At 40.4% G+C, this 15,586-nt stretch overlaps 1 protein-coding gene across 2 annotated transcripts in view; it reads right to left on the bottom strand.

The window, feature by feature from the left end:
* Positions 1–15,586, bottom strand: part of DOCK1 (dedicator of cytokinesis 1) — a 271,261-nt gene that overhangs the window by 38,727 nt on the left and 216,948 nt on the right. For both annotated transcript variants that reach the window (XM_035329518.1, XM_035329519.1), the window contains exons 38-40: positions 14,103–14,222; positions 5,538–5,627; positions 2,929–3,033 (exon numbers count right to left, since the gene is read on the bottom strand). In XM_035329518.1, coding sequence (XP_035185409.1) covers positions 2,929–3,033; positions 5,538–5,627; positions 14,103–14,222 — 315 coding nt within the window. The remainder of the gene's footprint in view (positions 1–2,928; positions 3,034–5,537; positions 5,628–14,102; positions 14,223–15,586) is intronic.

Genomic DNA, 15,586 nt, shown 5'->3' with positions numbered 1-15,586 from the left:
TTATTACAAGACATTGATGCAAGCAAACAAGAGTAGCAGAGGAAAGTATAAACACAAAATAATGCCATTTTAGTAGCAAGATCCAAAAGCCTCTTTTAAAAATGCCACGGCAACCTAGACTTCACATTAATCTATTAGATTTCTGCCGTTGTAGAAGTGTCTGCACAAAGAGTAACTTTAAAAGTATTAAATATACACAGTATTTCTTTTAACAATGAAGAAAATTCAGATATCCTTTGTGCATTCCATTTATGTACTGAATCAACAAAAAAGAGAGCCAGAATAATTTACAGTTGTCCAATAGGGCTTCGTTCTGCACCGCTGCCTTTTGAACCTCACAGTAGATCAAAGCATACTCTCTATGTCTAGAGAAGTGTATATACACCGGTAATTCACGGGGAAAATCACAATAGAAGAACAAGCCTGTATTTTGAATTGTCTCGGTCAGCAAGGCTCTTAATATGCAAATTTTCAGCGTTTTATTGCTCGTTTATCACACTGACCAATTCGCAAGCCTTTTGTGAAGCATGCTAAGTGTTTTCTTGCACTTACAAACCGATGGCTCGGTTGTGAAGAGAAAAAGCAGCTCAGTATTAATACAGCAGCGTAACACTACTCCGCATTGCATCCCTGTGACCGTGGAGTTTAACGTGGTGCTTTGACTGGAAAATCACGCTCTGCTCGCTGCACACGTACACGTATCGTTGAGCTGGGGGCTGACACAAACCAGCCCACGGCCACGCCGCTGAAATGTGCCCCAAGTCGCTGGGTGTTGCCTGGGGCACACCAAATTTCCCCCACAGCCACAAGCCCCTCTGCAAAGGTATTCCTGACTTTATTGTACACTCATCATTCTGGAGACGCCTGTTGCTGAGAGCCTTCCCTAGAGGAGCATCATTAAGTATTGATTCAATCATTTTCTGTAGAAACAGGTCTGTCAATCTTAACAGAGACTCCTTCTTACCAGGTAACGAATGCTTTTTGTCTGGCAAAACCTAAGAGATTAATAAACATTTTAAAAATTTCTCATTAACGTTTTTCTTACTTAATGTACCACAAACATTTTTATTGCCTGATACTTGATGAAAGATGCTAGACGTACATTACAAGTACTAGCAACACCATAATTCTTGTTTTTTCCACATCACATCTCTTTAGCATCAGCCTTTTGTTACAAGACCCAGAGCAGCTCGCATCATGCACGTGCGTCTGTCACTGACATATGGCTGTGTCAGCTTGCAGACGCACTGCAGACGCTCCAGGACAGCTCTGGGTGCTGCTGAGCCTGCCACTTTCCTGGGAGCTCAACGTCACTTTGGCAAAGGTTGCCCAGCTGTAATCTGGAGACCAAGCAGTGGGCTAACACACCAGAGCTCATCCCCCAGTTTTGTTTGATGGTCTGCACACAGCGGATGCTGAAAAGTTCAGCCCTAGCCTGGCAGAAACTGCCTGGGGTGGCTTGCGTTCAGCTGCAAAGAACCGATAACTTGTGGCACTTCGCAGGGTGCACAAATGGTACAAGCACACCTGCATTACAGCGAGCCAGGGCACACGAAAAGCCACATACTTTTGTAGATTCTTGGGATGGTTCAAAAATTTTATTTCTTCACAAGAGCTTTAGGTATTCGGTGGGAAAGGAGGCTTTACCCAAACGACAACCTGATTACTCAAAGCAAATGTTTTACTTCTTGGGATTTTTGAAAGCCTTTTCCTTCCCCGAATACTTCTAAAGCTTTGGTCTGGGTACCTGATCTTAAGATTTCTGTGAGGGAGAACCACTCTAAGAGAACTTTTTAATGAAATCATTATTTATTTATTTTCTTTTAATGCACCATAAAAATGTGTTTTACGTGCACCTTTAATACACCATGCGGACCACATAAAAGCTGACGAAACCAGCTTAATCACCATTCATCGGATTTATCTAGTGAGCCAGGCTCCAGCAGAGGCTTGAGTTTGCTGCTGGTATTTATTATGGCATCTTTGGAGTGAGCTGACGTAGAACCATGCAGTTATAATTAGGAACTCATCTCTTCAACACGCATTTTCGGGAGGAAACCTTCCACCAGCCCCTGGCCTGAGACTACATCTCTCTGTCTACCCTGGAGCATAAGTAATCTTTTTCTTCTGTTTCTTGAACCGCCTTAATTTACTGGAAGTATTCCGCAGGGGTTTGGAGACAGACTCCAAACTGAAAATCCTGAGCTCTTAAGATAGATATGAGCAGCGGAGCGGCTAAATAGCTAATGTGTTATTTCCATGTCACGGACTGGCAAATGCCAGCGCCCAGATACTCATGACAGAGATGCAATTCAGATGCGTTAACTCCCCGTCCTTATTTAAATGCTAGTTCAACTCCGTAACAATCCTGGCTTCGGTGGAAAAAACCTTAAAATGTTATTAGACTTGAGTCACCAGCACCAACTAAGTGACGTGTGCTTTAAATTGACAAGGCTAATGAAAATTAATGATAAAAGACTGCACTTAAAGGTATCACGCACACACTTTTGATAGCAAATTTTGTGACTATGCTGGAAAACGCACGCCCATGAAAACACAATCTCATCTATTTGGCTTCTCTGCTGTACACAAATACCTGCCAGGCAAAAATGTCACTGCTTCTGGTGGTGCTGATTTTTACCCCAGTTTATGGATTGGGTAACGTGTCTTCATCACCAGTGATACAACCCCTAAAGACCTATTGGGTATTTTGGAAGAAAAAGCTTCTCTACTAAAATTCTACTATTCCCTATTGGAAATTGAGAATGAAGAACTGATTATTGTTTTCTAGAGCTAAAAAACAGCCACTGAAGTTAGGTAGACTGTAAATAACACACCGACATGCACTAAGGTACTGTCACCACAACAGAGTGAAATTTCCAAAGCAAGAAACCAGGCTACAGCCTGTGGAAAAAGGTGGACACTTACTCTTATGAATGTCGGAAATCCCTGGCCGTAGTATCCAACAGCAAAATAATCTGGTTTTGGTCTTATCACTTTCACAATGTTTTCATAGAACTGGGCTTGCTTTCTCTGCAAAATAAACAGGAGGAACGTTAATGACCTAAACTTTAAGCAAATTGCCTATAAATCTTTTATATATAGCTCTAACTTAACGACATGAAAAGTCTCACCTGCCCCTTTTTCTTCCATTTTTTCTTGCAGATAAAGATTAATATTTTGAGATACAAGACCCCAGCGCTTTTAAGCTTATCTTGCTGTACCTCACTATTCCACAACTAATAATGACATTTTGATGAAGGCCATCAAGGCAACCTGAATTTGTGGCTGCAGCACTGCTGATGTTGAAACACTGGAATGGTGAAGTGCACACTGCTAAAGCTAGTTCTTGATGGTGCTGACTTCTCAGTTTTCAGATGTTACATATCATTACGTTTTTCTACTATTTCTTTTCCACATTTACATCTATTTATTTGCATATGGAAAGCACACGGTTGAGAATTGAAGAAAAATAGAACTTTTGGAATAAACACATGCATGTCAGACACCATCTGCTTTCCAAGTGGAATCCTTCTTTATCTCAAATGATGAAATAATAACAAATGTGCAGCATTAGACGATCTGTTCATTAACTTATTTTTAGTCTATTACTTTTCATAAGAGAATGAATTTGGATTTTCAGAGAGGTTTTTTACTGCTCCCATATGACAGATAACAGTAAATGGCAAGAAGACTACAAAGACCCAGATCTGCCATATACTTCTCAGTTCAGCTGTAGCAAAACTCTTTTGTCATTTGTGAATTGTCTTAGAATCTAATATTTAATATTGCTTGAACAAAAGAGACAATAGGAATAACGGAAGGAAACAAAAAATCCCTTTTAATTTTTATTGTGGAAAAAAAAAAAATCAAACCCACAAAACTTGCTTGCTAAGGTTATTCAGTAGCACCAATAAGAAATGCCTATCAGGTATGCAAGACATGAGGCATACTGCAGCTTGAATTTTCATCTTTCCCTTACCAGGGATGAATTCCTAACAGATGACATCATTAAGAAAATAGCAGATAATTTCAGTTGTTTAAACTGAGAAGTGGGCAGTTCTGGAGTTCTGGATTTCCCCTAATACAAGAGGGGGGAAACTTCATTTCGATATGTAAAATGAACAATACCCAGTTTATATCACTGCTTCTCCTGGAATTATGTCCCTTGATGTAAGCTATGACATGGCTGCTCTGGGAGAGAAATGGCAAAAGACATGCAACTCAGTGTTTTTGACCATCAGCTACAATGTACAAAGTGTAAATTCAAACTTCTGCCGCTGCAAAAAAAAAAAAAGAATGAAGTATGATAAAGTAAAGTGTGGGTACCTTTGTGGCAAAAGTTGTTCATGTTTCTGTGCGCAAGCGTACAGGAAGGAAACAGAGAATTAAAAATGGGGGTCTCAGAGTAGTTACCTACTGGTGAATGATTGTACCTGACACAAGAGAATCATTTCTAGCTCAGGAGCAATCTCTACCTTTGATATTATGCAGAATATTCTCTGTTGGATACAGCTCCACAGACAGCAGCGCAGGCAGCAGGCCGAGAAAGATACTTCTTGCCCATGACATTTCCTAAGAAATACTCTCTACTTATAGCCTTTAGCCCCTAGAGTAAAAAGCAATGTGGAAACAGGCTCCAGATCTGCTAGGCAGACAACTACAATCAGCTTGGCACTAAAAAAGTTAAAAAGACACAGAAACACAGAAAAAAGGGAAACAAATTCAGCTCTGGAGAGCTGGAGGACAGAATGATGGACTGCTTGAAAGTGAAAAACATGTAAAGGACTGAAGCAACCATAAAATTAAGAAGAGTGGTATTTGGCTTCACTCTTTTGTCCCCAGGAGATGCTCCTGGGAGATGGCTCCTAGCCAGTCTCAAACTGAGGGCTGGTGTCAGCAGAGGGAGAGGGTGCAACAGCACCTTAGGCAGACTGGGATAAAACCAAAACACAATTAAAAGATATTAAGGACAATGTACTCTGCTGAGTGCAAAGGAAAAATGTATCAAAGATCTGAAAATCAAGAATTTTCTGAACCTAACTGGAAACATCTACCAACTCCTGTGATAATGGCGTAGAAGTCAGGAGGGAAAGTGACAGCTGCCATTTATCTTGTTGGAGAAGAGCATGAGAAAAATGGTGCAGGCATAATGAATGGGTAGTGTCAGGGCAAAAATAACTGACTCTAGACATGAATGCTTGTGGATTATTCATACCTAAAAAAAGGAACGTGAATGTGGAAAGACACTTGAACTAGAAAGGAATTTTTTTCATGTTCCAATTTATATTTAAATTACAAATTTCCTTTTATACTCCAGATAAATCAGCTTAACATGACCACAACATTTCTCTTTCAGATAAAAAATAATAATTAAAGTCTTTTTCAGGCCAGTAGCAGCCAGATAATCAACATTTGTCTAAAAAAGCCAGAGCAGGCATCCATCTTGGCATTTGAGAAGAAAGATTTTCAATATTATTTTAAATACTTAGAAATTACCTTCTGGAAAATATGTCTATGTTATTTAAAAAACCTACCAGCAGTTCGCTGAGTTGTTCATAATCAAACATTTCATTTTCATACTGTTCTGCAAGTTCTTTACCCAAGGCAATGGCCTCTTCCCACATCTGTCGAAAAAAAATATCACAAAACAACAAAAAGCCTGAATTACATACCTTGGTTAAACAACGAAATTGGAATAAAATAAATCTTAATAAAACACAACACAATGCATTGTGTCACATGCTCGAAAACGCTGTGCATCAGATGTGCCAAATAGCTGTGACAGCATTACCCATATGTCTCTCTTTAATGCAAATCAAGTAAAATGTTCCTATTACTTCAGAAATAAAATGATTCCTGCTAGCCCAACTAGATACCCAGTAATGTGTAAACACGGCCTGCCCACAAAGCCACCAGAACCTCGGGCTTCTGATAAATGTTGTTGGTTGATTATAGTTCATAATCACCTCTCTCTCCCTCTAATATCTATAATCTATATTAGACAGGACAGGCAATTTGCAGATATTGCTTTGAACAATTATTCATCATATTTCCATTGGTTCTTTTCCTTCCCTATTCTTCAACCATGAAATTCAGCAACCGCCTCAACTGACCCAAACTAATTTAACAATATCCTTCAGCTCTTCAGAAGCCAACAATCTTAATGAGCAACAGCAAGAATGCTTTTAAATGTGTATTTTTATTTTTTTCTACTGTAAATGTAAAGAACCACTCAACCCCCCCAAGAGGCTTGAATTAGCACACCAGGATACCTAAGATCAAACCTGATAATCTGCCTCTGCTGCTGAAATTTGGCTGGCACTGCTGACCTTACTTTATAAAAAAAAAAAAAAAAAAGAAAAAAAATGAAAAAAAAAAGAGTTGGAACAAGCCATAAATCAATTTGCTCCATATTACCCTTCGCCTGAATTTACATCCCTGTCCGCATCACCTATTCTCCTCTCAGCACCAGGCCACATGTTCCTTGCCCTGGTGAAACATGGAGACAGCCGCAGCTCCCAAGTGCAGTAGGACGAAAGAGGATTGAGCAAAAGGGCTGAAACGTTTCCTTCCCATTGCTCCCAAGGACATCTGCCGCACAGGGAGGAAGAGTTTCAGATGGAGCCCCACAACCTCCCAGCGATGATGGGAGCCAGGTGCTGGGGACAGAGGAGGGAGATGGCACTGCTGGGGAAACCTTCACAGGGGACACAGTCCTTCATCTGTCCTGTCTGCTTTACCTCACTGCACCAAGGAGAAATGGTTTACCTCCACAAAACCACTGCAAACCCAACCTCCCCCCAAAAAACACACGGATGAAAGGAATCGTCCCATCACTCAAAGCCCCAGATAAACACCGGTGAATTTTATTTGTCTTCTGACCTGCAAGTTGGAATTAGCATTTATTAGTAATTCAGGAAGCTTTAAAAACTTCCAGGAAAATGCCTTAGCTCTATTGATGCTGAGACTTTAAAACTAAGAGCAAACCCCTACAAATGGACAAGATGCACAGCTACTGAGCGCTGCCAGCACCGCCTTCTGTGTGCTGGCTGAGGTGTCCGCAGCTCCTCCTGACTTTGTGGCACAAACCCCAGACTGGGAGCTACAGTATATACATATATTTGCCCTAGGAAATGGCAATTTGGAGGCCAGAGAGGCTGAACACTCAGCAAGTCTTCCACCAGGAAGGCTGCTGCCACAAAGCAAGACGTGGAGTAGGCCCCAGCTGTTTGCTCGTCCTCCCTGCTCCTTGCTGGAAGAGAAAGAGCCAGTTCTTGAAGGGTGGCACCTGTCCTGCAAACCACGGGCTGGACTGAAAACCTGCCCCAGGAGAGTAAGAGGGAAGGGATGGAAAGAAGCAGCCCAAAGAGCTGCTGACGGCAGAGATGAAGAGCTTCGAAGAGAAGCTCTGGGTGGTAACAGGAACAACAGGTATGGGACATGGCAGGCTCTCAAAGTGAGGGAGAAGTATGGGCCAGAATCCTCACAAGAAGCTGCTGGTATGTCTGGAAAGAGTTTTTGAATCCTAAAGTAAAAAAAAAAAAAAAAAAAAAAAAAACAGACATCTCTCAGACGGGATGGCTGGGCAAGCAGGGACTGAGCAATGATAAACTTGGCGTTGTGATTCACACAATATTTAACCCCTTCTCTGATTTTTCTCATTTCTACAACAACTTTGACAGTATTGTTTATCTAAGGAAGAGGACTGGAATAAGCATGAGTTACCTAATATTTGTAAAGTGCCTTGAAGACGAAAGCCACATTGGAATGACATTGGAATTACAATCATTACAATCACCATAATGAGGGACCCACATCTGCAGGAAATCATGAGGCAGTTCCTACAGTCTGCAACACAAGTTTTGCAAACGGCAGGCTCACAGTGTTTTTATCCCCGCTATGTATCTAATGCAGAATGATGATATGGAGTGTATTTTTATCTCTAAACAAAAATTACGATGAACTAAATAGTAAAGGCTTATTTACAGACAATGGAGTGAGTATGCTCTCACACTAGGCTGGGCTAATTTGGACTCAGAGCAGCAACATACTACCAATTTACAGGAACAAAACTAGTATTTGGTTGGTAGGTAAGTCAGCAAGTGAAACCTTTCAAAACCACTTAACCTTTCTTCATTCTGAATGCTGTCTTCTTAACTTCAGTCATCCGTAACTACTTCTGCACATTTTCACTTCAAAGAAAACAGCGTTACCATCGTTGTCCTTGCCTTGGTTCTCTGCTTGCTCCAGATTCAACCCGTCACTCTCCAAAACTGAAGCACTTCTACTCTATTTCCTATTGTGAAAATATTTATAGATCATCTCAGGCAAACAGCTTTGTAGCTGAATGAGATTTGAAATAAATGGAAGTCTAAATAATTTTAGATTTACATGAACATTGTAAACAAACTCATTCAGTTCTTCTAATGAATCCTGAATAAGCAGAGACCTTGCAATGCATTTCCAAAGCACATTTGGCAACTGAAAGCCCTTGTTTGGTCCTAATGCTGCATGGAAAACTAATTGCACCTATCTTATTTTTGTCTATTTTTTTCCCCATCCTTGTCAGACAAGACTGAAGCCACTCCAGAGCGGGGGCTGTGTTTCTATGGCACTCTCCAGGAAGCACCTCCCCAGCCCCATCACACCCCTCTGAGTCTGTATTACTGAACACAAACAAGAGAAATGAGTTTCATAAATGGTACAGACCAGAGAGCCTAAAAAATGAATCCTCAAATTAATTATGATACAGTTTATCTCCAACATATGTGCAGTAGTCCCACAATCCTCGCGTTCTTCGACTTTAATAACCATTTCCTTATGTGTAAACAGAGATGAATAGGAAAAAAATGGGCATTATGAACAACATTTGTTTCTGACTTAAACGACTGGAATTACTCTAAAAAATCTTTAAAAGTTAGTTTACTAGTTACACTACACCTCTTCTGTCACATTATTTTAATGGCATACTTTCTGGTATAGCTAAGAGGTAAACCCACTCTCTTTCTATTCTGCTGCAGATGCATGCTAAAACTGCCCAGCTGGGGGAGAAGATTCTTTCAGGTTTGCCAGTGTCTAAACTGGCACCTCTCCAGCCAAAGAATTTGTCTTAGTGAACAGGACTTAGTTTTTGTAGCTCCTGCCTCTTAAAAACCCCACTCTGCTCCAGCATCTCTATTCTGAAATCCAATTGTCCAGCTCAATCCTCCGAAGGAATGGCAAGGAGTTGTATTATAAGACTCAATTTGTAAAATGTCAAGTGCCCTGAACTCCCGAGGTCCATGAGTCAATTAACCACTGGCTTTTCTCCCCATTGTTTGTGCAGCTGGACTACAATACCTGCAATGTTGCTGAAAATAAAACTAAATCCAGAATTTTTCTCAACGTCACAGCAGCAGCAGGAACTGCGCATTTAAAACACCCTCTGAAAAATTTCTCTATTTTGTACAGAGCAAATTTATTCAGGTGAGGGCAGCATGGCTGTGGCAAAGCATTCTGATAAATGAAATCTATACTCTTGAAGGTCAGTAACTCCCCATCTGCTGCCTCACAGATTTCCTGCATTGGAAGTTTTCCCAGCTTTGCCCAAGACATGGCAGGTCTTCTGGAGGAATGAGCTGTACAGGGAGCTACTACACAGGATTTGTATGATGTGCAACTCATTAACACAAGAAACAATTTATCTGGACAGTGTACCAGAGAGAGAGGCTTCCGACAGTGGAAGGAAAATGCTTCTTTTATACTAAAGGTGTATGAAAAATGTGCACAGCCTAAATTAAGTTGTGTAGACACATGCTGCAAATTTTTATGGGAGAGACTTTGAGGAATCAAGAGATCTCATGGGAAAACTAGCAATTTAATTTATTTTTGAAGTCCAGATTGTTTGCTGTCCAGCATCCAATTTAGTTTTTGAGGTTCTATAACAGCAGCAAAGAAGGATCTTAGTATACTTCTTAGCTCCTGCTGAGCTAACTGTGAGTAAAACTGAAATAGCCTCGTATATTATCATGCAATATTCTCAAGAATGACGGACGTTCCCAACACCGTTTACATGTTAGATGGCGTGAATCATGAGGGCTTAACATTTAAAATAGGGCATTAAAACAGCATTTCTCCATTGCTAGTGTAGCATTCAACTGGTGTAAGATATACCCATTCTGGTAACTCTTTCGAACATCTTGCTGTATTCATTTGGAACGTGGTTGCAACATATCTGCTCTCTGAAGCACGTTCCTTTCCTTCACAGGTTTCTGTACGGGTTTACCATCTGAAGTGACACAAGCCTCGCACTCATTTTTGGCAAAGAGGTGAATTTCACCTCTATCCCATTAGATGGAAAAAGGCATTCACTGCCTTCCTACGAACTGGAAAAAAGATATTTACAGGCAAAGCATTGCCCTTACTGGGACGTTTCAAATACTTTGTGTTTTCTGGCTCCACTAAAATAGCAAAAGCTTTTTTTTTTTTTTTTTTTTTTTTTTTTTTTTTTTTTTGAGGTGGTAAGGGGGCAGGAAGGGTGGAGGAGTGGAAATGAGTGAGCAGTGTGCATTTATTTATTTTTTTTTCTCTAGAGGATCAACACTTTCAATTTATGAAGGAGCGGTAGAAAACATTTACTGATTTATAGACTGCGGCATCCACTGGCAAGCCTAAAACACGTTGCAGTTTGTACATTTTCCCGTGCAGGGATAGGAAAGCTGCCGCTTCCTTTATGGCTACAGAGACCGTATAGGCCTGTTTAAAAATGAAATCTTATCTTTGTCAATGACAACGGAGCGTTTCTTGGCATCAGAAGTACATTAGCATTGACTAACACCAACCACTCCACACAGAAAAAAATTCACCCTTTTCCCTCTTCCCTTTATTACTGCCTCTATTTCTCCTTCTCGCTGTGATATACTCTAGCCTAGCAATTTTCAGTAAAGTCCCTGGATTAAGGGCTTTATTGCAAATTACAAGACTTCAGGAAAACACAGAAAGAGCAAACACTTCAGAGCAGTTCAAAGGATAGGTTAGACAGCCACGATAAGAGTGAAGATAAAGCTTTTAAGGGCAAAAGCCAAGAGAGATGAAAATGAGACTGGAAAGTGCGAAGCAGTAAAGGAGAATAAACCAGCACAGAGGAAAAAAATATATACTCGTCCTAGGAAAACTTAGAAGTAGCAACTTTTCCTTTTGGAAAGAAGGGGCTTGGTAGGGTAATGACAAGTATTACTGATACGGAATTAAATCCAAGATGTTGAAGAACAGAAACTGCCTGACAATGCTAATCACTGAAAGTTAAGGGTATACTGAATCTTTACAGAAGATTGTGTTCAAGACCAAAAGTCAAAGAAAAATAAGAAAGCAAGCATGCTAATCTATTAAAAAACAGAAATCAAAGTGAGTGCTATGAAAAGGGTCTCAAACCACTAATAGCAGGGATACTTGTGGCGAAGGCTGGTATTTTGTCCTCAGACAAATGACATTCAGTGCAATCCCCAATTCAGTCCTATTAAATCATAAATTTCTCAGGCACTTCTGGTCTAGAAGTGGTATGTTTCTGTGTCTGGTGAATACAGAAGATTACGCCTTCCTCTGAATTCACTTCACCCTGCATGCTAATACTTAAGGAGCAAGTTTCATGGGTGTTCTGCACTTGAGAAGCGCCTTGTGCTTTCCTCTTGGGAAATTACCCTGGTAAGAGAATGGGATCTTGATTGCTGAGAGGCTGAACTACACATCAGCCTTTACAAAACACTGCAGAATTTTTAAAACCAAGCATTGCCTTTTGAGAAATCCCTTTCCCCCATTTCCTCTACACTATCTGCTTCTAACCACAGCTACTTCTCAAGTCAGCCTGGCAGGCTGGAGCGAGAGGCCTGTTCTCACAACTTTAAAACCAAACTACTGAGCTTCTGTAAAAGCCTGGAAGTAGTTCTACAGCCGTCCAGGGTAAAAGGACCTTCTGTGGGCATCTCTTCTTAACTTCATGGGAAGAGAAAACAAAGTAGTAGGATCAACACAGAGGAAACTGCCAGGCAGGGGCACTGCATACAATTACGGTTTTAAAAAGAGAAAAAACAACAACAACAACAACAAAAAATTGTTTAGTTTACATAAATACTGTTTCAGATGTGTTACTGGTCATGGAATTATACCATTAGAGTAGCTGATGGACTAAACTTGCAAACTGCATAGGTAAACGTAAGAAGTTCATTTAAACTAATGTTTGAACTTCCCAAGTGAGCGGATTACCTTAATTCTACCCCGACAACCTTCCCAACCTTCCATTTGAAAATTTAGTTACGAGTTTCATACTCCCAGCATATATTGATTTTTTTTCCTTTTTGTTGCATGATACAAAAACTTATCCCCAAGAAAATGACCAGAAAATGAGGGGGGAAATGTCTGTAAATGGGAAGAGTGTTTTGAAAATGAATCCTCTGCTCACAAAAATAAATTAAGCAGGAATCCTATGGCCTGAGCTATGCAAAGAAATAAGTGATCACAGTGGTCCCTTCAGTATCACGCTCCACCAATAAATTTTAAATAATGAAGATTCAGTCCTTTAACTGCGAGGAAAAGGAGCATACACAGAATTTTCACCGCTGTTTCTTTCGTTTCTGGTTGTAAAGTCTGAAAAAATTAAGAATGGTTATTCAGTCTGACGAAGGTCTCTGAAGCGTGGATGCCGTGCTGTGTAGTGTGGAACAGGCTGAAAAGCAAGCAGCAGGTATTTTGCCTGCTGTTTATATAAACAGCTCATTAGAGCCATCGGCAGAACTGGGTGGCTACAACTTTAAGGCAGGCTGTTTTCAACATAGATGTAAAGGATGCTGCAGCTTTTAATTTGCAGCCCAAATGCATTGGCCTGGTGTTGGGAAGAACAATTCCCACGGACTGTATACTAGCACCATAAAAAAGTAACTGCGAACCCATAAACACGTAAAATAACAAAATAAAAACAGGCGACTTCTGCCTTTTCCTTTCCAGAGGGGAATGTAATATTAGAATGGAGTTTTAAATCAAATCCAACCCTAATTCTAACCAGGTTCTCCTTAGCAGCTGCTGAAGGGTCGGTAGAAATTTCGGGGAAGTAGGAGCATGCTGGGGGAATGGGCGCTACTCACAGCTTAAGCACAAAGGCCCAGCCGCACACGGAGCCTGCCTCTATCACAACCTAGAATTACAATTTTTTAGCATCACTTATTAAAAACTTCTAAACATTACATTACGATAAGGTGTAAAATTTGACCTTTGAAGCAGTTTCTATCAAAACACTGATCCGACTCTGCGAAAAGCCTACTTGCATAACATGTTGGATAATTGTCTAATTCTCCCTGAAAATGACATTTCTGTTTGCAGTATGTTTATGCAACAAAAATTGCTTTTAAATAAATAACCTTCTACTGGTGTTAAACTACTACTACTACAAAAAAAAAACAACAACAAAACAAGATTATGTATCCTAAATATCCCGATGAAGAGATTTTCACCTCCGTATGTAAACATTTTAGGCATGCACTTCCCCAGCTCTGATATGTCCCCACATCTCTCTGACTACTGAGCCGAAAACCATCAGCTCTGTACAGGTGACACCTGCACCCACCCCTTCCCACCACGCAATGTCAGATGTAAATCCATCTCAGAAAACCAGGAGCAATGACAGGGAAGTATTCTCATTCTCTCTGCTACACTCCTACGGTACGAACCACACAGACATCCATCCTCTGACAGATTCTTTTTGTGTACACGAGAAAAAACAAGGGGAGCTGAAGGACTGCATTAGCTACTGCAATTGCCAGACAAAGTAAGCCCCGCAAATTACATGCATCACTCCTTTTTTATCTTCTCTGTGGCACCATATGCACATACGTTTACCCTTAACGCAGCAGTTATAAATGTACCATTGATTTTTTTTTTACTACTTTTTTTTTTAGTATTACTATCTTCAAGTACTGGCAGAGTGTTTACATAAAACACTCCAAACAATAACTTAGAACAAGCTTAAAGCTCCCTGAAGGTCACTTGATGCAAACCATGTTTATTAGTCAACTTATAAGTTAGACAGAAAAGCAATGAAACATATTTGGAGGACTTTCTTCTTCCCTTTTTACCTTGCCCTTGTCAAAGTAATGGATAATTTCTTGATAGAGCTGATCTTTCAACTGTCCTTGAGTAGCAGCCTGGTATCCATCCCGCTGGGTAAGATGTGCTGCACATGCTTCTTCTGACCACTACATCATAGAGAAAGACAGATGGAACAAGGGAAAACAAGTCAAAAGTTATGAAAGGTGTCCGTAAAATTAGGCTCTATAAAATAGAAACTTTTGATTTAAAGAAATGGTTCACGGCTAAGGCACTAACCAAGATTTCAATGCAGCTGTGTAACGATTCCTCCGGCATTTGGACCATGTATTAGAATGCTATAATGGGAAGCTAATTACAGATATCAGATGGAAGGAAGCTTCTTGAGGTGGCTTCCTCTCCTCAGTGAGTTTGATGAGGATGATTTTGGCCTGCTGATGGGTACAACCTGCTGGATGCATGACGAACACTGGCAGGCTTATGTTGAGAGAAGCCCTGAAGCCAAGATACATCAGCACAAATGGAAGGGACTAGAGGCATTGACAGATATTAATGAACTAAAATTCACTGAAAATGTGTAGAGGCATGCAAAAGTACAGCTAACTTTATCCAGCCTCTTTGCAAATAGCTGCTCCTGCTCTTCAAGCAACTGCCCAACAGACGAGGAGCAAGGCAAAGACATTACACGGATTTCTCCCTAGACCTGAGAGGAACCACATAATTCCCTACAGCTTTCCATCTCTTACACCTGCATATTCTGGTGCCCAGTGAGGGACAGATGCAACTCAAACCTCTGGCCTCCAGTATTCTTATCGTATCTTCTTCCTCTCCCTTCCCTCCTCCCACTAATATTCCCTCGGACCTATCTGCAGATGAGACAATACTGGAGCCTTTTCCCTCGACAGGAAACTAATACTATATCCTACCTTTCCACAGCTATCTATTTTCATGAGGCTAGCAGGAAATTAATGCCTCAGAGACTCTCAAAACTCTATCAAACCAAATCAAAAACCTCCATTAAATCAAATAAAATGTCTCATAGGTTGAAAAAGAGACAGGGACAGGTGCTTCAATATAGCTTTTGCCTTAAGAAACCAAGTTTAAAATAAATACAGAACTGTTCGCTTTCATCTCTGAAAATCAAAGTTACTATAGAAAGAGGGCTGCCTACAAAAATCAAATGGTGTAACTTTTGGGAAAGAAGAGATCCGTACAAAGATCATCAACTCACAGATTTATGCATAGAATTGCTGTTACATCATCTAGCTTTACCTCCTATATACTATTAAATTTCATCCAATTACTTCAGATTTAGCCAAAATGTTTGTGTTTAACTTAAGCACAGTTCATGTTTTGTTACAGGATATCTTACAAAAGCATATTATGTCATTGTCTGGAGATGAGAGGAACGGAGGATTACACCCCAATCCCTGGTAATGTGTTTCAGTGGTTATAGACTACCTGATGTAGATACGTCTGACTGCAGCTTTGAACTCTTAGTTCCTATAATCTT

The sequence above is a fragment of the Oxyura jamaicensis genome, chromosome 6 (assembly GCF_011077185.1).
Source record: "Oxyura jamaicensis isolate SHBP4307 breed ruddy duck chromosome 6, BPBGC_Ojam_1.0, whole genome shotgun sequence".
Lineage (NCBI taxonomy): Eukaryota > Metazoa > Chordata > Aves > Anseriformes > Anatidae > Oxyura > Oxyura jamaicensis.
The sequence above is the reverse complement of the archived record's forward strand: the minus strand, read 5'-3'. Positions and strand labels throughout refer to the sequence as shown.